The 25,306-nt window shown below is 43.0% G+C and overlaps 1 protein-coding gene across 3 annotated transcripts in view; it reads right to left on the bottom strand.

Moving 5' to 3' along the window:
• Nucleotides 1–10,756: 10,756 nt before the first annotated feature.
• Nucleotides 10,757–25,306, bottom strand: part of LOC138488595 (uncharacterized) — a 36,709-nt gene continuing 22,159 nt past the window's right edge. For all 3 annotated transcript variants that reach the window (XR_011274690.1, XM_069615699.1, XM_069615698.1), the window contains 2 exons: nt 24,570–24,901; nt 10,757–14,137 (listed from right to left, as the gene is read on the bottom strand). Coding sequence is in view for 2 of the 3 variants with exons in the window: in XM_069615699.1 (XP_069471800.1) it covers nt 14,056–14,137; nt 24,570–24,901 (414 nt within the window). In the remaining variant the exon portion in view is untranslated. The remainder of the gene's footprint in view (nt 14,138–24,569; nt 24,902–25,306) is intronic.

The following is a 25,306-nucleotide window of genomic DNA, read 5'->3' on the forward strand; positions in this document are numbered from 1 at the left end:
GTTGGGTCGCCTGTGTGGTAGGTTATGGCTGTTATGGCTACTGTTGTGAAGGTTTTCTTGCCAAGTGATACCTGCCCATGAGTGAAGGCAGTAAGTTTGCAGTTGTTTTTGGTTCCATCTGCATTGTATCTTAAGAGCATTACAATTACATATTGACTATGTGAGTGTATTTGTAGCGTCAAACGATTATCAGAATTGCACGAAGTACACAATATGCTATGGTTGGCATTTTGCACCAGTTGCTGAAATGGAATGGAGTCACAGTTAGGTATTGATACATAGACAAAGCATTCATTAGGGACGTGTTCCTAAATTACATGGTTGCAGAGACTGCATGTATGTTTCCACATGCAGGAAATCTGAAAGATTTCATTTATGAGTGTTTTTCTTTTCCATTATTTGTAGTAAGTACATTAGAAATTCCTGTGGATCTTCTTGTGTGTTTAACGTAAATTTCACCATTCCAGCACAGTAGTCCAATTATTGCCTTACTCCTGAGACACTGTAAATGTTAGTATTACTTACTGCATTTCTGTGCAGGACGAGCATTGTAAACACAACTGGTGTGTGCCATTTGCATAAATGTTTTCAACAATTGCTGGCATTTGGAATAGAACATTCATTGTTACATTTGCATAGCAATTAACACACCTGTTGTATTAGAAAATATGAATGGACCAGGTACTTCTGTGTCTGAGCATGTGGTTTGTTTGAAGAGGCACTTTTTTGTGTGGAGTTGTCTGTGCTTTTGATAGTTGATGGAGTATGAGCTGATTTCAATTTCTTTGGTGGTACTGTTGCCAAATCATTTAGAACTTCTGATTGAATGAGCTTTCTTTTCAAACCTTTGGGTTTCTGAGGAACAGGGTACATGTTCAGATGGGGTGTGTAGAGTGCACGTAGTCTATTGTACTCGATGATGCAAGAAATGTCTGCGTTGGCTGCAGTTGCATCAACATTCACTAGATACAATCCTTCCAGTGTACATAGCCATGCCAGTGCTACGTAACTAATGCCTTCTTTAAAGACTGTGCTGCCAATATCAATCAATGCTTGATCTAAGGTTAAACTTTGTGATTTATGAATAGTTACTGCATAGGCTAGCGACAGATAAACCTGTTCTCTGCGTACATACATGTCTTTGAAAATAAGGAATCGAGCCGTTGTGCATCCTATCTTTTTAACTTCTGAAAGTTTGCCAAACTGGATGTTGACAAACTGAATGCTGTTGTCCCGTGGGTATGTCTGAGAGCAAGTGTTCCATTAACTAAACCTTGCTCTATGTTAAGGTTACGCTTTAGCATTACTCTACAGTTCACACATAATGTTAACATTTTTCCAAACCAGCTGTGTTGGAGATAGAGTTTTCTAAGGTATTTAGTCATGCTATGACTTGTTGACACATAGGTATTGTCATACCTTGTACATCCAGTTTGTCTGGGGCATGAATTTCCACTAGTGGTTGTTTTTCTTTTTCAGCATTGTTGCATTGAATTGTGCACAGCTTGCTAAAGTTGGAATTAAGGAGATACTGTCAGGACCCGTCGCTGGAAGCTTTGGCATTACTGGAAGGTAATGCCACATAGATCCTCCAGGTAACGGGCTAGCACTCTCCCAATATGGCGACCACCATTATATAAGCAAGCCCCGCCCACCACCCGGCGCGTTGTATCTGTGTATCCCGCTCCGATATTTGCGCTCTTTGCTAACCCCCGTTTAGCTGCCTCCCTTGCCTTCTACAGTTCCCCGTTTGCCTGCCAGCTCGCCCATGTCCCCTCTTCGCCTGTTCCCTCCTGTACTCTCTTTCGTTCATTCGGCACTCTGCCGCCTCTCTTCCCTTCCGCCTTCCCTTACGATCTCGGCATTTTCGCCTCTCCTACTAGCAGTGCCAGTCTCCACCTCCTTCGCGGTTCTTCGCTTTCCTCCCTAATTTGTTTGTGGATCATACTTTTTCTGGTAAGTAGGGACTTTTATCTATTGCTTTTCATTCTTTTTCTTTCCTTCACTTCTGGTTGCTACCGTACTCCGTACGGCTCCCGCCCAGTCCTTCCTTCACTCTGCCTACCTCCCGTTAGGTGTGTTCAGTCCTCAGTTGCATCTGCACCTCTCTTCAGTCTACGACAGCTACCGGACTTACCTGGATCTATACCTTCCCAAACCATCATTCTAACCTGGAGTTGCCATCCGGTTCTGGCTAACTTGAGAAACCCTCTATCTCCTGAAGCATACCAGAACTGCACCACAGGGTTTTTTGCTGTCAATTGGCTTTTTCCCTGTCAATAGGGGCTTGGCTCCTCGCCCCCCCCCCCCAAGACAGGTTCCACTTCCTGTCAAAGTGGCCTCCGAGGGAGCCAGGCCTTAATTACATGACAGGAGGTCCAGAGAGAAACCAACCAAAGATCTTTCCAAGGCTCTACGGAAGCAGTCTTCATTCACCAAGGACAGACAAGAGGAAGCCACAGGTGAGGAGCAGGGGGCGGAACGTGATCATCCTGACACATACAGGTGATATTTTTGTGAGCTAATTGTTCCAGGACATCAGTCGCACATGTGTTACGCCCGTACAGCTCATGGATGCATCTAGTATTGAGGTAGACTGCGTCTCCTTTGCCAGTACACCAATCCGTATGTTTTTTAAAATGTTGGCCTAGGTGAGGTCTGCAGACTGATGCATGTTTTGAGTTAGTTCTCTGGATTGGAAATGTTGCCTAGAGATTTACATTACCGATGCTTCCAACACTTTTACGGCACACTTTGTGTCCTAAGGTTTCGCAGATAGGTTCATCTTTCACTGGTGTTAATTGAAGGAGATCTCTGAAAACAATTACATGTTTTCCTCCAAACAGTTCTTCCTAGTCTGTTTTGAGGACCTCTTGCAATCTGAGGTAAATCAAAGCTAACATTAGGTTAGAAACAATGCTCATCTCATCTATTAGGAGCATTTTCATTTGGTTCAAAACTCTGCATAGCTCCAGAGCAGCTTCTGCTGAAAGTTAATACTACTCCAATTTGTTTTGGTTTTCTACTGGAAGGAGTAGCAATCGGTGAAGAGTAACTCCACCTATGTTGTAGGCAGCTAAACCTGTGGGGGTGGTTGCAACAGCTGAAAGGTTGTTGTTTGTTAATTATTGGAGGTATTTACTGATCATTTTTATTAAGAAGGTTTTCCCTGACCCAGCTTCACAGCAGTACAGGTTTGTAGTTGTCACAGGTACAAGTTTACTTTCGTGCTGTATACCATGTTCAATTTTTTCACTTCTAGAAAAATGGTACGCTGCTCATTGTTTAGTTGGAATTTCAGTACAGGCAACTCTTCTGCAGATTGCTCATACTGCAACATTGTAGTGGTTACTTCCGTCATGGCTAATTCTGCCTCATTTGCTATGAGCGGCTGTCCAAGTGGCTCTTGGCTACCTGTTAGAGAAGATTCACTGCTCTCAGAAGTGTCTACATTTAGTTGTGCTTGAAGTTCTTCTTCTTGTTGGCGTACATTGTCCAATATGTTTTTGTACTGTGTAAAGTTTCCATCTGTGCTTGTACTTTCACTTGCATTGAAAGCATCTTCATAGGAGGTGTGGTTGGCTAATACATCTTCTTTTCTCCATGGGTTGAAAGGTTGCGGTAGAGCCATGTAGTACAGTTCTTTGTGTTGAGGAGTTTTCAATGACAATTTCATATGATTAATTAGGCTGCGTTTGGTAATTTTCACCAGGCTGCCTTCACAACTTTCCACTCTGTATCTACCTTTTTTCTCATCTGGTTTAATGTTATTTTTGTATGAGAAGTTTTGGGCTATCTGGTACAGGCACATGGCTTCTAAAAAAATACTTCTGTTGTGGTAGTATGTGTCCAATAAATTGTTCTTCAAAATGTCCTAGCTGTTGGGATCGTTTTTGGCTATTGTTTATATGGCTTTGTACGATTTCAGTACTCTTTTTCTGTATGCAGCAGGACCAAGGCTTAGCCACACTGACAGCTTGATTCATGGAATTATTTGTGTGAAAAATGCAGATTTGCGTGCCTTTCTGCCTGAAAATCCCAATCCCTGTTTGAAGTATGGGGATTTTCAGCAGAAAGGCGTGCAAATCTGCGTTTTTCATGCAAATAATTCCATGAATCAGGCAGTATGTTTTCAGATTTCCCATATAAGGCAGTGCTGGTTAAATGGACTGCGGCTTTGTAGCAGCCAGATTCTCTATGGGACAGCATTTTTATGCCAAAGCTGTACAATTTTTGTGCCAATATTTTGTCAGATGATGTCATCCCAGAGGTCTTTGAGCTCTGTTTTCTCTGCTTTGGTTAAGTAGGCTGTGACATATCGTGCAACTGCAGTGGAATTGTCTGCAATGTACTGTATATCAAAATTAGCATTCCATAGGAGGGCAATTATTGCATTGTAATCATTGATGTACTTTGATTCTTCACTCCTTTTTATGCAGTATGTGTTCTTAGGAGATTTCCCTTTCACACTGTGTCAGACCGAAGACATGAAGCGGTTTACTTGCCCTGTTGCCGAAACTGGTCTAGGGAAACCAAAGCGGCATTTGGTGTAGTATTTGCCTCTGTTCTTATATTTGCACCGACAATACTTGCCACACTTGTGTCTTTGGAATTGCAAAATGTTTGCTTGTAGGTCACTATGTGTACTTTCTGAAGGGATTTCGTAAGGGACATATTTGTGAATGAACTGCAAAACAGTTTCATCACCGACCTCGCCAAATTTAGGAGCATTTTTAATCCACAAAAACATTTTGATGTGTGGTGCTGCTGTGGCTTGATATTCTTTTCTCCAAAAGAAGTGTTCCACTTTTCTGAGGGGAGGAAGTGCTTTATTGCAAATGAAGTGCAGCATGCCAAGGAAGCGATGATGGAAGTACTGTGAAACATTTACAGGATCGAGAGAGCAAAGTTCTCCTCGTGTTTTCATGTCTTCACCTGTTTTGTTTTTGTTTGCTATGCGTAGGAAAATGTGCAAGTCTTTCCATGCATACTCTGCACAACTTAAAGTGACAAACTATGTGGGTGGGCCAATGTTGCGCAACATTATACACCATACATCTGCGTGCCGTCGGAACCAGTACTCTTTGGTTCAACGCATGTTTGCCAAGAGATTTGTAAAACTTGACTGTAAAACTACGTCCTTGTCTTGCACCTTTTGAAGTAGCTGTGTAGCGGACATGTTTTGAAAATGGGACCCTGTTTTCAATGTGTGTGCAACTCCATAACATAGTGTTGCCAGTTCACTTTCAAAGAGGAGGTGAGGAGGTGGAATATGTACTCCACATTCTGTCTAAATCTAGTGTCTTCAGAATACATGCGTAAACAGCGTTATTCTGATGCTGTTATTTGTGTGCATCTCATCATATCTTCCACCCTTTCCAGTCGGGAAGAGTAGAGGAAAGGCTTGTGCTGCAACACATTTTTCCGATATAGTGATTGGTGCACCTTTGGCTTGCCCCATTTGATTTGTTTCTAGTGCATCATCTATGGTGTCTTTGGAGTGCAGTGTGTGAATTGTATAGTGATCTAAAATATTGGAGGCTGCAGTATCACCTAGATGTTGAAATTGGCCAGTTGTTGAGGTGTCTGGAATTATTTCAGTGGTTTCTCACGGGTTTTCTTCAACATTTATTTCCTTGTAGTATTCATTGTGAGATTGCAAGGCTTCCCTAACTTTGTTTAAGTCCACTAGTTGCTGCCAAATTATTTTGTCTTTTCTAGGTGCACCATTTACCAGGATAATCAAAGATTCTTGCATTGGCCTTTGCACTCATAGTGTCTACACTTTCTTTCAGATCTAATGGTAAATAAACTACTTTCCCACGAATGCCTCTAATTCGTGGGAGGCAATTTTGCAGTTTTTTTTTTAAGGCATATTATTGCTTGAAATGGGTGCACTGTTTGGATTATAATGCCCTCATACAAATTAAGCTGCTGCAGTGGGTTTGGCAGATTACTGATCGCCCGTGAAGGCATTTGGTTATTGTCCAGTTTTGCAGTGCAGTATGTGCACAGTATGGAGGTGTTAATAATTTCCTATTTGTTTTCAGCTAGAAGGTACAGAGCTAATTGAAACCATTGGGATTCCTCATTGTCTTCTATATTCTGCATTATATCTATAGTTTTGGTGCTCTTTCTATAGAAAGTTCGACAACACACACATACTTGGTTTGGCATTTCAGCAGATTGTTACGCTCACCTGGTCTCTGCGGAGGCATTGGGGCACGGGTGCAGCCCTCCCAGGGGTGAGGTTGCTAGGGTCCGACTACGCCCTCTGCGCTTATGTGGTGACTGGTGGCAATAGGTGTTGGTGCTCGGAACTTCTCCTGTTGATTAGTTTTGGCAAGCACTCCGTCCTGCTGGTTCTGGCAGGGGCGCTTGTATGATCTGGACCGAGTTCCTTCACTGGTCCGTTGCACATGGTAGTCCAGTCCTGCTGCGACTAAGCCACTATACTTCAGGTAAGTGTTCCCGTTTGCCTTGTCTTTCCTCGTCTGTTTTTGTTGTATTGTAAAGTTTGCTGTCTTGTTTTGCGGTCGGTTCCGCTTTTGATGTTTGCTCTTTTGCTTTCTTCCCTTGCAGGTGATGTTGCCGGCCCGGCAGAAGCTGCGGAGCTCGAGGCGGCAGCCGGCGGGAACAAGGAACGAAGCTGCATCGGTACAGTAGCAGGTAAGTTGTTAACTAGGGGGCGTGCAGGGTTCAAATGCGGCGCGGCCCTAGAACGGATGTTCTAACCTTGTCTTTCTTCTTCACAGGATCCGAGTTCGTTGATGCGGAGCACGGTGCTGCAGCGTTGGGATCAAGATCACTGGATGTCAGGAGATCAGTCTGCAGATGAAGCAATGAAACACTGGCTTCCTGGTGGCGAGTATGCAGGAGAATGCCTGGTTTCAAAGGTAAGTAAACTGGTCCAAACGGCGGTGAGCGTCATGTTGCAAGCGAGTGCACATTAACGCGAAGCACCGGCCTTAAGGATGTAGCAGCTTATACAGCTGAGTCTCCGAAGCTACGCCCACCAGTTTCAGCCTGCCTGCCACACCGTGCCACACCCGATGAGTCAGCACATGAAGACCAGGCCTGAGGAGGACCAACAAGGCCGAAACATGTCTGGGGTTGCTTGGTTTTCTGTGCAGAGGGGACCTGGCCTAGCAGTTCGGGCTGGGCTGCTACCTTCGGTGGCAGCAGCTGCTGACTGATTTGCACATGGCTGGTCCCCTTTTGCAATGGCGCAGACGGGCTAAAAAAACAGTGGTGTGGATGGTTGCCCAGAGCAATTGCCAGTGGTTTAGATTCATTCGAAACCTTCCACCCATCACTTTTGTGACCAGGCCTAAGGAGCCACTACCGATGAGTCAGCACATGAGGATGTTCTCTGCAATAAAGGCTTTCAGCTCCTGGAATGTTCTTGTAAAATAAAAGCACTCCTGCACTGAAATAAAGTAAAAGCACTCCTGCACTGAAATAAAGTGTTCCTGATCACATCTCTGTGTCAGGACTGAGTCCAGCCAGGGCCCCTGTATTTATGGGTCCCAAAGGGACATAAGTGAGTCAAGTGACCCATTGCCCCATCACTAGATGGTGTGGTTTTTGTGTTCTGGGGCCATGACAGCTGCACAGACTCGTTTCGGGGTTATGGGGAACAGGACTCTTCTTGTTCTACCACTTCTGCCTGGTTTTTCAGCCTTGTGTCCTCTTCTGCTCCCATTCCAGTCACAGTTCCACCTTCTTCCACTCGTTCCCTCGAGTGCCTGCACCTGAGGAGGCCTTTTAAGCCTCCCAGGTTCCTCCAGGTGTGGGCTGTTAGGCCTAATTGCTAACTATGGCTACAGCATGCCTCTTCAGCCCTCTTGCTCATCCCAGTACTTCTAAGAGTATGGGATGTCTAGTCCCTGTTAGTAAAGTTAGTTCTTTGAAAAATAGAGTTATTCTTTAGGGTAGATTTACTTCCCATAAATTCATAAAAAGATGGCTTGTCAGATTTAATTGTTACAGGGGAAGTCATTGGATTTAAGGCATTATCTCTAGATCCTTTTACCTTATACTGTTGGGAGTAAGGAGGGTGTTTAACCTGAGACACTCTGAAAGATCTTTCTTTTAGCCAGACTTGTTCAGATTTAACAAAGCTTGCATCCTGGGTTACATAATGACAATATGCCGTTACCTGTTTTGGCAACCCAGTAAGGCACTTCCTTTCAGATGACCACTACAGTGTCTCATCCCATGGGATCTCCTCATCACCCCGGGCCCTGTCTTCAGGTATCCAAACGCAGTAGACCACCCCCAAGGTCAGGATCAGGACACGTCTGCCTTTCCCTGGACCCCTGGGAGGAGACTTTAGGCAGGGTTTCAGTGAAAGATCATACGATTCTTCACAGACGTAACCCGTATACCCCTTTGTTTTTATTTTCTTGTGGACCTTTTTAGCCCCCCCCTCCTTATGTTGGATAAAGTCAATACTTATTTTCCACAGACTTAGTGACCCATGCGCGTCAGGACAGAGGACTGCAGACTCAGGCCCACTCGTGGTTACCGTAGCAAGGTCACATAACTGCACTCAGCGAAACGAACAAGTAGATAGAACAATAGATGGTTGATTAATACCCGACATTGCCGTGGAGGACTTATACCCCTCGGCTAAGAAGACAAGATCAGACGCTCTACTGGAGGAAGACGTTCACTCCCCTCATCATGTCACGCTTGAACTGAAAGACATCACTTCTATCTATGAACAATAAGGATGGACCAGTTGGTATAATAAATAAGCCATTATTGTATTGGGAGCAGGGTAAAGGTAGCCAGACGGCTTGGTCCTGGTGTTCTCAAATCTTCCCTGTAAAGGTACTGGAGGTCAGGTCAATAAGGTGAGTCCCTGTTGGAGCCAAGATTGCTGTTTTCCTTGACTTCTAAGCCAATTACTAAATCACCTCGCTTTTCAATCACCTGTAATTAATGTTCAAGCCTAGTTTCTCTGGTAATACTAAGGAGTTTTTTATGTCTGGCTAGAGGAGCATTGGCTCTCTGTCGGAGGCCTGGAGGAATAGATAGTGACAAAACCAATAATCTGACTTTGTAAATGTTGAAGGTATTTTTTTGTTTGTTTTTGTATCCTGTTGTGTGGCAGAACTACAAAACTCTTACCCTGTAGAATTCAGACTTGATGGCCTTGTCAATGCTGGCTTAATATGAATTGTCAAATCAAATAATTCAATTGGTTATGTTTGTTTTTTGTCTAACATGTTCATGCTCTTGGGTGTATCAAATTATGGCACATATTTTTTCTTTTAAAATGTAAATAAAACGTGAATACAAATACAGCACTGTTAATCCCTTTATAGTGTTTATATCATGTGCATGCCAATACCAATCAACCTATTCAGTGTCCATGATGAGGAAGGTAGAGGTTTTTTGATCTGTGACCCCATTGAAGTCAATATTTTTGGGTGGTTGAGGTTTGCTGGGAGGTTGATTAGAATTAATTGATCTTAAAAAAAGAAAAACCACCCAAACCCGGTGGTTTTTTTTTTTTTATTGATCTTCTTTCCCCCTCCCATTCTTTTCTTACTATTTAACATTTTTACAGAAGAGAAACATACCTATGGGACCTTTTCTGATGCATTGATTAACTTATTTCCTAAACCTACTTTCTCTTATTAATACTGAATGCAAGATTTGATAAACTACTTTCTAATAGACTAAAGCTAGTTATATCAATTTGAATAAAACAGGACCACGTAGGATTTGTCAAAAACAGACATGCTGCTTCCAATTCTTGACTTCTTGGCCATTTTATAGACATAGCTTAAACAAAACATGTAGATCCAGTTATCCTGATGTCGTTAGATGCTGGAAAAGCTTTCGACGTTGGCTCATGGAAATTCATGTTTCAATCTCATTTGGCATGGCATTGGTACTAAATTTTTCTCATTTGTTAAAATGCTATACTTCCCCCCCCCCTCCCCCCAAGTGCTGATTTTGGATTAATAACACTGTCTAATTCCATTTCCTTGTATAGAGCATCTAGACAAGGATGTCCGCTATCCCCTCTCCTTTTTCTTTTAGTACTTTAACCATTGCTTCAAAATATTCTTAATAATCCCAACATTCATGGTGTCCAAATTGGTAATCTAGAATTTAAAGTCTTGGCCTGTGCAGGTGATATTAGTTATCTTACTACACCAAATGAATCACTTAATAATTTACAAGAGACTATCACAAATTATTCTGTTACATCTGGATATAAACGTAAGGCTGACAAATTTACAAATTCTCCCCTTTCAATTATTTGCACACAAGCAGACATCAGTAATTCTGGAATGGCAAAGAATACCATCTAGATTATATGGGTCTTATTATTACCAAAGATATTAACTCTATTATCAATCTTAACTCAAAGAAAATCCTTGACCAGCTCAAAGAACTTAAAACAGGTGGTCCGTACTCTACTTATCATGGCGAGATTGTCCAGACACCACTAAGAAGATGCTTACTCTCATTATTCTATATCCTTTGTTAATGCTGCCTATAACATTTCCTGACTCCTTTTCAAAAGAAATTGACTCAATCTTTAAAAAATTCCTTTGGAATAGTAAACCTCCTTGTATCACTCTAAATACCCTTAAACTACCTAAATCTGGGCAGAGTCCCCTTTCTGAACTCCTGCTCATATCACTCAGCCTTCATTCTTAGACATAGTCGTATGACACTGAAAGACCAAAGAAATATCGAGGCTTAGTACCACAAATGAAATACGCCAATCACAGGTCGAAAAGATACAAATATATTATATTCTGTACAGTATCAAAGTAAACAGATAGCTATCTGGCTCCCAACACCTTATAGTGTGTACCAGCAGACACAGTGAGGGGTGAGAGTGCTGGACATCTTAACACAAGCACTTTTATACCATTTCTGAAACATTGTCCAGCCTCTCCAAACTAATAAGTTACATGCTAGGCTTCGTGCCCAGTTCACAAGTCAAATAATACAACAGTGTACAATGGATTAAACAAGTTTGCATGTCCATGAAGTTACAATGAGGCTGTTGGTTCTCCGATCCATAGTAAGCCTTATTTCAAGAATCGCTACAATGCAGTTCAGCAAAAACACACAATCCGAGTTTGTCCTCGTTGTTTATATGAGGATGAGGCTTATGAGCGCAGACAACACTTGGATTGCAGTTCATACGAGGTACAAGGTTTCTTTGCATTGAACAAACAGTCTGCTTTCGGTCAGCCTAAACATTAACAAAACTCAAAGGTCATTCGGCTTGGCTGCAAGTTGAAAACACAGTGCACCATTTTAGAACACAAAGCAGGAGTTGAAATCAAAATGGCAGAGGATTATAAAAATGGCAGTAAAGTTGATCAGAAAATTGAAACATTTCAGACGCGGTTTTTCGTGCAACGCAAATAACTTAGACCAATATTCATAATAAGGCGGTATTATACAAATACAGTTTAACAACACTTACCTAACATTCAGAAAGGCCCTCAAAACCTGGCTTTTTCGTTCCTCTTCCTGAATCCCTCTTCCACAATACCCTTTGCTCCTCACACACAAATACTGGTCCAGACCCATCAAAACCCAAACAATTTCAAAATATAGCTTATGCTGGCAGTGTTCACAGCGGCTCACTGTGATAACCCCATCCCTTCCGGCTCCCACAGACAATCATATCAACCCGGATGGATTTGGGTGGCGGGAAATGGGTTGCACTTGGATGGATCTGGGGGGGGGTGAGAATTATGTTGCACTAGATGGATTTTGGGGCAGGATATGTGTTGCACTTGGATGGTTTTGTGGGGTTGGAAGCGTGCTGCACTTGGGTGGATTTTGGGGGCAGGAAATTTGTCACACTTATGGATCATTGGGGTAGGAAAATGGGCTACACTTGGATTTTAAAGTTAGAAAATATGCTAGAAGATGTATTTGGATTTCCCTTCTGTGCCTAGAGATCCATCATTATAGCTTGCCACTGCTCCAGAGCCTTGGAACTGGACATCATAGTTTACAATACCTGTGGGGACATGTATGGGGGTTATGCCTAGATATGCAGGGAGCCTAGCATTGCAACTAGAAGAAAACATGTGCAGGTTAACACATGTGGTACACTTAGATCATTTACCCCTATCTTGCTTAGCCTGCACCGAATGCCCAAAGACATATGTTGGAAGCCCTCCTTTGCACCTATAACTGCTTAATTTGTGCCATTTTATCACACAGTGGTTATATGCAGACAACCTGGACACTGTGCTTATTAACGGGCTTGATTAGAGTCTGCAGAACATAGGAGATATGTAGTCAGAATATAAAAGGTAACCAGTCTATTTCACTAAGCGAATCCCATTAGCCTAGTGCCTATTGTAGCAGGTCTAATGCATCAGGAGACTAGTAGGAAAGACTGTCCATAGGGCCATAAAGTGTACTAGGTTAGCTGGCCTTCTCTCCCACACAGAAGATCAGATGACACGGACAAGATAAGGTCCACCTGAGCTTAAGGTATGTGTAAAGGCACCACTTTGGTGGACATCCGCCGCAGGCAGCTATACATCCACGCACTGTAGAATGCAGCTACAGCTACATCAAATTTTGTTTAGCTGGTCATATAACGGTTTCGCACTTACACACCAGACTTGCCACAATACCTCTTCCATTATAATACAGTGACAACCTATGCCAAAATGTGGTCTAGCTGGATACACATTGATTCTCCTGTACTAGTACTCCGTCGTGACCTCACATTTTTGACCTCTTGGGTTGCCTCTGAAGCCTAGCCAGCTCTCCTAAGTCCCAATTTTGGCCAAATGCACACAAGTACCTTAAAACTCCATTTATAACGTTCCCACGCCTGGACTTCGGTCCCTGAGGGCATTCCAACTACAAAGCGCATTAAGGCCATACTAATGGGAAAATGGTGCTATATAAATGAGGACTACAATACAATATCTTATACATCCATGATGAAGATAAATCCCCTTCATGTTGTACTTTAGATTCACACCTCGTTAAACCCTTTACTATCCCTAACTTTCTTAAATTCTATGATGGCCTTCTTATCAAAAATGGTGTTCTATCAAATTTAAACAGAGTGTGGAATTCCTTTCCTGAATGTCCAGAGACGCAACACATGCCAACATCCCCAAATGGTACAAAACAGATATTAGGATTGCTAGTAAAACACTTTTTTGTCTCTCTTTGTTTAACAAAGGCATTTTATATATCCTACAATTATACCATAACAGTTTTACCATACCAATCTGTACAAAATAGACATAATCCGGAAGATACTGATCTAAATGTACATGTCAAATTAATGAACACTTGATCATTAATGTACAATTATCCCGGACAATCGCTCCAATTCCCTAAAACCCTCCTCGATATAAGCCTCTGACATTTATAAGTTTATGACCCTGACGAAAATTCTTGAATATAAATCCAAAACTGAATTAGCATGGGAAGCAGATTAATTCAACATATCTGTAGATCTTTGGGAAATAGTATGGTGTAGAATCTTCAGAATACATATGCCTGCTAATTTAACTCAATCCATCTTTATGATGCCCAGAGATCCCAGTTTCCTCCTCATAGAATATCCAAACACTCATAAAACACCTGCTGGTCATGTGAAACCCCTGAAGTATCCTTTAAACACATGATCTTTGAACGCAAATTTGATCAATCATTTTGGGAACATGTATGGAAGAATTTGCAAAAGATTTTTTAAATGTCATGCCCCTCCATCTTTACAGAATATTTGATCAATCTTTCTGGTAGACTTAACATTACATTTATCGATTCCTCAAACTTATTTATTACCCTAGCCTTAACAATGATTATTAAATAGTGGAAAAACACTCAGGGATTACATAATAAAGAACGGGGAATTTACTTTATTCTACTCACGAATCTTGTATTGCGAAACGCAATTATCTAATACTCAAATTTCGACGAAGATGGACTCTCTTTATTGAATTTCTGGTGTTCAACATTTTGGTCCAGATTCCAATGTCGCCAAACCATCATGAATTTTCAACAATATGCGTTTACATTGGTCTATCCCGTCCTGTTGTCTTGACTGTTTATCGTCCTGTCACTTGTTCTACTGCGTTTATCCATTTTTATAATGCGAATCCCACTGAAAGATGAATTTTAAAATGAAATGCTACTTTCTACTTCATTTCATCGTTATGAAATATTCCTTTTTTCAGGGAACTTTTTTTTATTAAGCAATTAAATATAACAGCAACATCAAATGCATAATGTAAATACCATCACAAAATGATAGAAGTATATTTGATCAAACAAGCATAACAATTGACTTAAAATTGATTCAGTGTATCATGGATAAAGGGTGATAACATATTTTGAGGCAGTATATAAGTGTGAAGTGGAACCTTGGGTGTCCCAGATGCGTGCAGTATCAATGAACACACATAGCAAATACCATTAGTAGCTTGTTTCCCCGAGGCACTCATGTACCACTTGTTATATTGGCCAGGATGACGGAGGTCTTCTACTTTATCTAGCCCCAAGAAGCGGTATGCATCATACTTAAACTGTTGTATTTGCCTCCTCCTACTATATCTAATAGGGATTGTCTTTTTTCCTACCAGCCTGCTACACAGTGATTTCTGAACATTTATGGGCTGTTGACGATACATTGGAAAAATACCAGTATTCACATTTTCATTAACATCTGCATTATCTTGCATATACACCATAGGGAGGGACGGGGAGCTTAATGTCAGGCACTGTAATGGGGACCAAAAAATGCATTGCATTTGACTTTGAGGTAGACATATTAGGTTGTGAGGAACCTTGCAAAGCTGAAAACATGGCAACATGGCAGAAGGTGGCACTATAACATTATTTACATTAGGTGAGCTTTCACTTAAATTGTTTACCAATGCTCCAGGCTCTGGGATTACTGTTTTTATACAGAATGGAGAGGTTATAAAAACGTGTTATTGCTCCAGGTCAGTTTTATCCCCTCGCCCCCTTCTTTTATATGGGCCCCCCAGATAGAAGATGCTCCCCAATAAATACCTGAAATTATTATTGTTAGAGAAAATACAATTGCAACAAAGTTCAGACCGCATTCATAGCTATATACGCTTGTGGCACTTATTCTATTCCTACTGCTATCCAACTTATTATCCTCATTGTTGAGTGGTGCGAGTTACATTCTCGTTCCACCTATTGAAAAGGATAAAACAGGGTGATGTTATAGAATGGGAAATAGAACATGGGGAAGTGATGAAACGAGATGAGACAAGATGGTCACTGAGAGAGGTAGGAGTTGGAAGAAGGTGAAGGAGAGAGATTGATACATCATTTACTTATTTTCAACACTATTTAACTTGCATGAATGATTTAATTATTTACATTTCGTGCTGTCTCAATACATGCCCAGTAACCTCTCACGGTACTGCGGCATTTGTTTGATTATTTGCTATTTAAAAAAAAAAAATGTATCCAGCGATATGTGAAGTATCCACCAGTGTAGCTGGTTTTGACATCTGAAGTGTGCGATGCCAACCGGAGTCATGTTTGCTGATGTTTAGGCATGAATCATTTAATTGATCTTTCCAAATACAATGTGTAAAATTGTTACTTTGTATGACACATTTGCTATTAGTTTGTAGCAATATGGGATGCATTCATTACAGCATTTGGGTTGTTGGTTTTGGTTCTGTTGTATTAGATACAGGCTCTCCTGTATTAGATATTAATGACCCTATTCACATGTTCAATGCAATATGTAAACCAGGACACCTTATTAATGTCGTTCTTTCATTCATCTATTCATTTTTTCTGTACTCACTTTCCATTTTTTGGATGCACATATGTCATATTGGTGCTCAGCCCATGTGAACAATGCTCTCTGCAATGATGCGGTTTAGATCAATAAACGGCTACGGCTGTCCTCAATAAATGAGACGTAAGGTCTTTTTGATCATTGTTTGGTCCCAAGAGAATCATGCCGTAAAATAAAGATTCTTGGGCTATGAATAAAAAAAGAATACCACCACCAAACATTTACGGAAGCAATACCTCTCCCCAACCACGGTGTTCCTAAAAGTGTAGGAAAAACTCCATCTACCATGATCCCTCTAGATCAGGCTCCCTTTAAGGAACGCGAGATAGACATGTGAACGGGACATGCAGGCTATGTAAAACTAACTCACTCTCGAGCGCCCCATTTCTACACTGGGCTGCGCGCTATTTCAGGCAACACACATGGAGACAACAAGCAGCGTCCTGCGGGGTTGTTGGCGCACTTGTTTTATGGTGCACTATCCGGAGTAAGTACAGAAAGCTCCCCTGGAAACATGTTTTCAAGTATCATCTGCATGTTTTATGAATATGCCAAACTGGTAATACGTTTCCCCATCCTGTTTCCAGGTGCAGGTTAGCCAAGGTTTCAACTAAAGAACCAGGAGATTTGCTTGTGACTATTTTCGAGCTACAGATAAAATCATCTCCTTACCTTTTGCAAGAGAGGTATGCCAATAAACAACTTGGTATTTTTTTATTAAATGCACATTAAAATGACAAGTGAAATGACTCCTAGGCCACTAGTATGCCCTATCCTTGACGTTTTCATCCCCCACCCTGCGTTTATATACAGGTTGGCTGAAGTGTCTCCCAGTGATGGAGAGATGACTAGTGGCTGAAGCTGAACCTTCACGCTACTCCACGCTATAGAAAATAGAATAACACCTTACGCAGTCCTTCAAAAGAGGTATGCCTAATATGCAGACTCTGTCTGGTGTTTATGGAAGCCACAATAAGAAGTGGTTGCTCTCTTAAGGAAGTTTCCATAATCTTTTGAGGCTAAACGTATGCCCTGTGTTTACTGTTTTACATAGGCATGTACAGTCAACCAGAATCAAGAATCGACTGCATTCTCTGTCCCTGCGTCACTCCCCAGTAACGTTGAGTGTGCTGTATTCCATGGAACCCAATGTCAGTCATGCGCCATATAGATGAGCAGGTTGTGCAAACTAAGATCCCCTTGCCTATTTTTAATTTAGCCTTATCGTTTAACTTTAGAAAGAAAAGTATCACAAGGGCAACCCACCAGCAGAAGCCCGCTAGACAATTCACTCCCCGTCCTGATGAAGGCCCGGCACCATTAAAAGAGAAGACCATGGATGGATGTGGTCTATCTTATGCCAGTAGGGCCGAAACGCACAGCGTTGACACGTTTATCTAGCAGCCTCATCCACTGCACAGTAGTATCCCAGAGAGGAGAAAGGTTAAGAGCAAACCCAAAAAAACACCAATTTCTGAAATTTGTCAAAACTTCAAACGATTGAGAAATTATCTATTCAATCAATGTTTTGTGATACATTTTTATTTGGTACACTGTGTATGCATATTAGTATATGTTGTGATCTAGACGTTATACGTTAGAAGTGCGTTTTGTGTAATGGCGTCTCGAACAAAGCCACTTTTTTTACCTTTTTTGGTGAATGGGAACTATACCAAAAAAGGCAAATAAAAATGTATGCAACCTGTAGGTACCCACCATTCACAGCGTCTTTTGCCTTTCTTGTATGTTAAAAAGGCTAGGGTTGGTTTACTTTGCACAGTAAGGCATTCTGTGGATCTTCAAAAATGATGGGCGGTTTCTCTCGACATGGTTCCCCACAACTGAACTACTGGTGTTTTGTGTGCACACACACGGCAGGAGTAGGAGGCAGTTTGTGTTTCCCCTTTTTTCATTATCATCTGCTATGTCAGGTGCAATACTATCTTGTGCTTTTCGTACATCAGAAAGTTGGATCCAGTACCTTAGCCCTATCACTTTTACAGCGAGAGGAGTACAATAGATCACCTCATATGGGCCATGGAATCGCAGAGAGTTCTACTTACGGACAAAACTGCGGACATATACTAATTTACCTGGCATCAGAGGCTGTGCTGGGCTATCTTGTGCTGCAGTCGATGTGTCAAATCGCACCCCCATTCACCACAGACAATGGGGCTGTTTGGCACTACACCTCACTGCTCGTGTGAGTTGTGCGAGGTACTCTTTGAATTCCTCTCCCAGCACAGTGGCTGTTCTGTGTGCATCAGAAACTCTTCTCACTGGCGACAGTGGCATTTGCACGAGTCGGCCAGTCACAATTTCGTGGGGGACAGGAGGTGGTCCTTACTTGGTCGAGTGTGCAACTGAACAAGTGTCAGGGACAGGCAGTACATCCAATTTTTCCTTCAGTGAATTGCATAGTTTGGACAATCTACTCGTCAGAAGGCCGTTGGTTTTTTCTATAATCCCATTCACTTGTGGATGATAAAAGCGAACACATTTTATGTTTTATTCCTAACAGGGATGTTACTTCTTTGAACAGATCATTGACAAAATGTGTAATATTGTCCGATTTTATGACATCACATATATCCCATCAGGGAAAAACTTCTCTGACCAAAAAGGTTGCTGCACACTTTGCGCCAGGGTGGGCGCAGGGTGCTTCTTCTACCCATCGGGAAAATGGACAAACCACCAAAATTAGATATCTCGCTCTGTTGCACATCTCTCCCATGTCTGCGTAATCAATGTGCAGCTCTCGGAAGGGGTACACAGGGCGGGGCAGTGTGCCTTGTAGCGTTCGTAAAGTCATTCCAGAATTGAACACTTGACATGGGGTGCATTCGACCACCATTTTATTGAGATGCTCCTGAAGGTTTGGAATGAACCAATCATCCTGAAGATCTGCAGCAACGTGTTGTTTTGTGCTATGGGCTGGAAAGTGCAATTGTTCGAAGGCAATTTGTAACAATTCTACAGGCATGACAACATTTCCTGTCATTTCCTGTCTCCACAATAAGTCTGTGGGGGACTGTGTGCATCCCCTCTTGATCTATAGACCTTGCTCAGTTTGTGGGGCTCCCTTTTGTAACTCAATTATTTGGGCAATGGGTAGTGTATTATAACAATTGGGTTTTTGCTCTTCTGTTTTATTTATTAGTATGTATTCTGCAATCATGGGGATGGGGAGGTATGCTGCCTCTTTTGCTGCTGTGTCTGCGGCTGCGTTTCCCAAAGAGATCTTGTCCAAATTATGGGTGTGTGCTTGGCACTTCACGATGGCTACCACTGAAGGTTGCGCTAATGCTGCAATCAATTTATTTAGTAAATCTGCATGTTGCACTACGGACCCGTCTGCTCATCTAAATCCCCTCCTCCTCCTCCTCCTCCTCCTCCTCCTCCTCCTCCTCCATCTGGACAGACCGGCATGTACCGTGGTGGCTACATACGCTGAATCAGAATATAGTGTTACGGAACATCCTTTTGCTGCATGGAGAGCTTCAATTAATGCCACCAGCTCTGCGGCTTGGTCAGAAATATGCGTGGGTAACGTTTTTTAATCAGTGTTTCATATTCCCCTTCCTCCAATCTCACTACTGCTGCTCCTACGTGCTTTTCACCTATTTTTTGACAAATGGATGTTGAACCATCAACAAAGAACACTTCTCCCTCCTTTTGTGCATGTTCACTTGCTTTGGGAAAGTTCTTCCCTTCCCCCTCATAGGTGGCGCATTCATGCTCATGCATATCTTGAGAAGTGCAGGGCTCAGTAAGGAAGGAATGTGGCAGCGTTTACTGTTTTGCATCTGACAACATGGATATTGGGGCTCGACAATATCATTTCTTACGCTGATGCTCTGTGTTGGGACGGTGTATATGGATCTTTCAAGTATGGCAAACAGAGACTGTTCCACATAAAGAGTAACCAAGCACCTCATCACAATTGTGGAACTTTTTTCAATGGCAAAGGCAGCAGCTGCGAGAGCCTGTTGGCAAGCAAAGTGACCCTGCATTACCGAATTGAGTGTGCCATTGTAATAGGCCAGTGGTTTGTGACCCCTGGATGTTTTCTGTGTCAGGACTGCTGTCATCAATGTGCCTTTGGAGTAGAAAAAGTAGAATTTGCGCTCATAATCAGGTGTTGCTAGAACGGGGGGCGTGAAAAATCAGTTCTTCTAAGTTGTCAAAGGCTGTTTGCATTTCAGTTGTCCATATTATGTCTGTTTATTTTTTCTTTTTGGGCTTCCTTAAGACCTGCTAGCAGGGGCCTGGTATATCCGGCATAATCTAATATCCAGGTTCTGCAGTCGTTACATAGTCCAAGGAATTTTTGCATGTCATTCACAGTGTGGCGTCTGTCCAAGGCATGCACTGTTGCCGCCATGTCAGGTATAATTCTTTTGCCATCTTTTGAGATCAACTGGCCCAAGTACAGGACCTCAGTCAGCCAGTATTGTAGTGTCTCCTCATCTACCTTGTACCCTTGGTGTGCTAGTAGTTGGAGGAGAGCGATGGAGTCTTTCCTACAACTTTCTTCACCGTCACGGCAAACTAGGCGATCATCTACGTACTGAATTATAGTGCTGGGAACCTCAATATTGCAGAGATCTTCATGCAGAATATTATGGGGTATGCTGGGGCTCTCACAATACCCTTGGGGGAAACAAAGTGCATGTATCTCCTCCCCCCAGAGTGAAAGTGGTGAGGTATTGGGAGCTGGGATCGAGGGGAATAAATCCACTACAGTAAAGTGGGTAGCCTATTTCGGGATGCTGCACAAAATTGAGGCAGGATTCGGAACAAAAGGGAACTCCTTTTGGACAACATCATTGAGGGAGCAGAGAACTTGTATCATGCGCCACACCCCCACGTCGCCTTCTTGATCCGATATATGGCTGTATTGCATGGGGAGGTGGAGGAGAAGATTATCCCTTGTTCTAAGAGGGTACACAGTGTTTCCTCAATTCCTTCCTCGGCCTCTCTGGACAGGGTGTAGCGCTTTACTCAAGGCAATATCGCTCCTGGTTTTAATGTAATTTTCACAGGTGTCACTTCTCTCAATAGTCCTACATCGAGAGGGTTAGTGGTCCCCAAATGAGGAGGCACTTGTTGCATATCTGTGTCATAAAAGGAGGGTGGTACACCGACTACAGCTATGAGGGGGTTGGGTACGTTTCTGTATTGTACCATCAAAATATTTTCCCCATCATTGCTGTTGTCTGTGATCATCACTCAACTCACATAACAGTATATTTGGGTCAACGCACAACACTGTGCACCATTCACATCCATGGGTGTCCATTCCTACAATCCTTTTAGCAGACACTTGCACCCCTTCAAGAGCTAGGGATAAAATTGTGCCAGCAGCCATTTCGGGGGCAGCTACGGGGCGGAATACAAAATCAGAAAGCACTCTCCATTCCTTTTTCGTGAGCTCAGGTACTGCTTTGGCCAATACTCAGATCCCAAAGATAAACATGTCGGGGTCCACTGGAAACCCGCTCACTCTCTACTCATTTGCCATTGTGTTTATCAATAGCATGGCTCTGAAGGAACACATGCCAGCGGTAGAACAAACAATCCCTCTTTCAGTGAATGATATTGTCATATTCAGCTTGCTCAGTAAGTCACGACCTAGAAAATTGACAGCGGAACATTCATACTTAAAGTAGGGTGCTCGCACTGTGTTACCTCCTATTTTGATATCCAAATCTTCTGTAAAAGGAACCGTTATTACAGCCCAGGAGAATCCTTGCGTTTCACGATTTTTGCCAGATAACGGAAAATCACCTTCGTTTATACATGATTTTTCTGTCCCCGAGTCCACCATGAAGATGAACTGTTTGTTCCCCATCTCTGCCCCCACCAGTGGTTCCTCTTCTGGAGGCAAGGTAGTTGATAGGACTGGAGACGTAAGTGCTCTCTGTGGGCTGTCCTAGTCGGGATGGGTGCCTGTCCCCAGGCAGGAAAAGATGTTTTCATTAAGTACACATGTTCCCTGATATGGTGCAGGTGAACCATTTGCAGTGGTGGCGAAGGGATTTTGGTTTTGTTGGATCCGCTGAGTGGGGCGATTGTGTTGCGCCGGCATCGTGTGGGTGGGGCGACGTAATGCATTATAACCAGGTGGCAGTGTTGTGATCGCTGTGGGGCCCCCCTCATATAACCTTTGGGGCAGTCCGTATGGGCTCCCTGGATATTGATGTGGTGTGTAGTATGGTTGATTGTATGGATAGTTTCTGCCCTGCCTGCTGCGGCACTGTCGTGGAAAGTGACCTCACCTCCTGCATGTCCAGCATTGCCCTTGGTTTCCGCCTTGTGAGCCTGGCCCTCCATAGCCTCCTTGGCCCCCATATCCTCCTCCCTGTGGTCCCCTGAACCCACCTCATCCTTCCTTGACATTGGGGTCCCATATATGACTGGTCTCCTTCCCACTGCCCTTGTCCATTATCCATCCACACTGCAGCCATTCTTGACTGTGTGCCTAGGGAGACACACCCCTCTTCTCAGGGCTGTTACTGCCACAACCTTCACCAACTTTGTCTGCACGAGTTTTGCTTCTTCAGCTAACCTCCTTTGAATTTCTGGCCAACTCTTTGCTTCTATTCCTGGTATCTTATCTAGGGCCTTATGTACTTCTTTGGGTAGTCCCCTTTTTATAATAAAGTAAAATAGGGAGGTGGATTGGTCTCACGCGGTGCCCGTCTGCACGCACCACATCTCCTGCATGCGAAGAATGAACTGTGCAGCATCTTCTCCCTCCCTCATTGTGCATTATAAAGTGTAAATCGGGGGTGTCAGGGAAGGTTCTCCGCAGTGCATCCCACACTTGTCCTCGGACGTTATTAAATGACAGTCCATCATGAGTGGCATTACTTAATTTCACTCACTGGAAACCTATCTTCACCAATACTGCTTCTGCTTGATCAACTACTGCAGAAACCAAAAGGCTTTTAATGTCTCTTGTAGCAAGGAGTACCCCTGCAGTAATCTTCTCGATTGCATAGATCCATTTTCCCGCACCCGCAGTGAGCGGTGGAGGCACTTGAGGAGATTGTTTTTTTTATCCATTTGAGCCCACGGGACATAATGGGGTCGCCTTGCTCCCTTATGGATGAGGGATATTTGCAATTTAACTTTTCCACCCTTTGTTCCAGATCCCTACTTTTTAGCTAGTGCCATTCTTCCCAATCTGTTCCTTAACCTCCCTTCCCAAGCATCTTCTGAGGTAGGCATGACCTACTGGACCAGCTGCACCCCTCCTAACGCCCCTTCTTCCGAATTATCAAAATCACTCCATGACTCTTCGTCCCTTACTGAGACCACAGTATCATATCCCACACTATCAGTTTCTACCTTCTGTTCTACTCGTACGGTGCGTAGGGGTGCACTGTCAATCTTGAAGAGTGTTTCTCCCGGTTTCCCTTTGTCTTCCTGTATTGGTGGGGTGGCTGTTGGGGGTTCCCCCTCTAATTCCTGTATTGGATCACATACTGCTCGTAATCATGCCATTTCTGTACGGTGGACGCTAATGCCACCTCTAGATCCTATGCACCTACTTCTGCAGGGGCGGGAGTGGTAGTCAATGCGACATAAGGAGGGGGTGAGGCTATATTCGGTGTGTGCTGGTGTATTCCCCCCAGGAACATACATAAGATTTGAATACTCTTCTGCTGGTTTTGTGAGTAGGGGGATACATTCTTTTGGGTTCTGCTTGCTCAGTTTCTTTGTCTATCCCTTCTCTGCTCTCCATTGTTGGAGTTTCTGACTCTCTTTCCGTCTTATGTGTAGTCGGAGTTTCTTCGAACATATGCCACAAATATATTTCCCTTCTGTTCTGCAACTGTTTCCCCTTGTATTTAGCTGTTAGGAACGTGGACAGGTGTTCTAGCGTTCCTTTATCAAAGGATCCACCCTCTCGCCAACCATGTGATAATCCATCCCCTTTCATCCGTTACCCACTGCCCATGGTATTTTTTAATACGCTCAGTGCACAGGGAGAACTGCTTGCAAATATGTGACAGTGACGTTACTGCCCCAATTGTTTGTCATCCCAGTTTCTTTTTGGTTTGTTCCCTTTCTTCTAGGCTCATGCAGGGTTCTTCATTTCCACTCACCTTTCCTTCCTCAAGTTTCTTTTTCTAGGTGGGTATTCCCCTTCTAGCACGCAAATCTTGTATGTTTTAATGTACTATACAATTACAATACATAAATACATATGCACATGGACCTATTAACATAAAACAGTTTTCAAATTACCAGGACATAATACATAAAATGAAGCACATAACAAAACAAACGCCCCCCACCCTTATTACAGAGCCACCGTTCCATTCCCCCTCCCTCCCTCGTCATTCACATCACAGTCACCCCTCCTGGGCCTTCCTCCATAAATATATATGAAAAAAGACTGGCAATAATAAGCTAAAACAACAACTTCTACTTGTTCCCGAACCCTCTAATTATATTGGGCTCCTACTTTTTGTCTCTTATTTATTTCCGGTACTGGTCAAAACAGTGACCTGTGGCGCCACCCTCCAAACTCTCTCTAGGTCAGGCTCCCGTACTTCCTCTTTTATTTCTCCTTCACGTGTCTACTAAAAAATACTAATGGCCATAAAAAAATTGAAAGCGATTTACTTTCACAAGTTATCCAATTCATTCATACACTGTGTGTTCCCCTGAATCACATTGCTCTATGTTCCCCACAATAATCCCTGCTTTGTTGTTCTTTGCAATTTATACTCACGTGCCGTGTTCTTCCAGGAGCCTCCGTTCGCGGTATATCCACAACTTCTGTGCCTCTCCTTGGGGGTGCACACGGCTCAGGCGAGCAGCGGGGTATTCATAAAGTCGGTACCCACAAGAACCTTCTTCTGCGTACGCATTTTTTGGGGACTGATCAGCCGTAGGTGGGGGTGGCCTTGCTGGAGAAGCCCTGGATCTTGACGCAAGTACGGGGGACTCAAGGACATCACGTCTCAATGAGTCACCAAATAAAGGCACCCACAAAACATGTGTCCGATTAATATGCAAAATTAAGGTAGACTCCCGGTCAGGCGAATGAGACCAGGAGATGAGCTGCAAAGATAACAAAGTTTATATAATCATAAAGATTGCTAGCAAAGAACTCTGCTGCCCGAGAGCGTTCCCACGAAACATTACACAGGCAGCACATTAAAAGGACACACAGCATCACTGATGACAACATGCATAGGTTACACATTCTTGTATTGGAGAGTGACATATAGAACAGTTGGGTTACAAGATGATAATTGGCCGCAATCGCACTTGGCACGCGTGGGTCAGCTGGGCTCATCGCCGCGGTGTGAAGGTCACAGCGACCGAGCAACATATCTAACTAAACAACAGGAACTGATCAGCCAGAAATAATGCCACACAAAATCTTGCGTGAACAGGGGTACTTGGGTCGAATTAGCTAATATATTGGCTTTCCAACCTCTACACTTTGGGTTCTCTTTGATA

The sequence above is a fragment of the Ambystoma mexicanum genome, chromosome 9, assembly GCF_040938575.1.
Source record: "Ambystoma mexicanum isolate Mex_15411 chromosome 9, UKY_AmexF1_1, whole genome shotgun sequence".
Lineage (NCBI taxonomy): Eukaryota > Metazoa > Chordata > Amphibia > Caudata > Ambystomatidae > Ambystoma > Ambystoma mexicanum.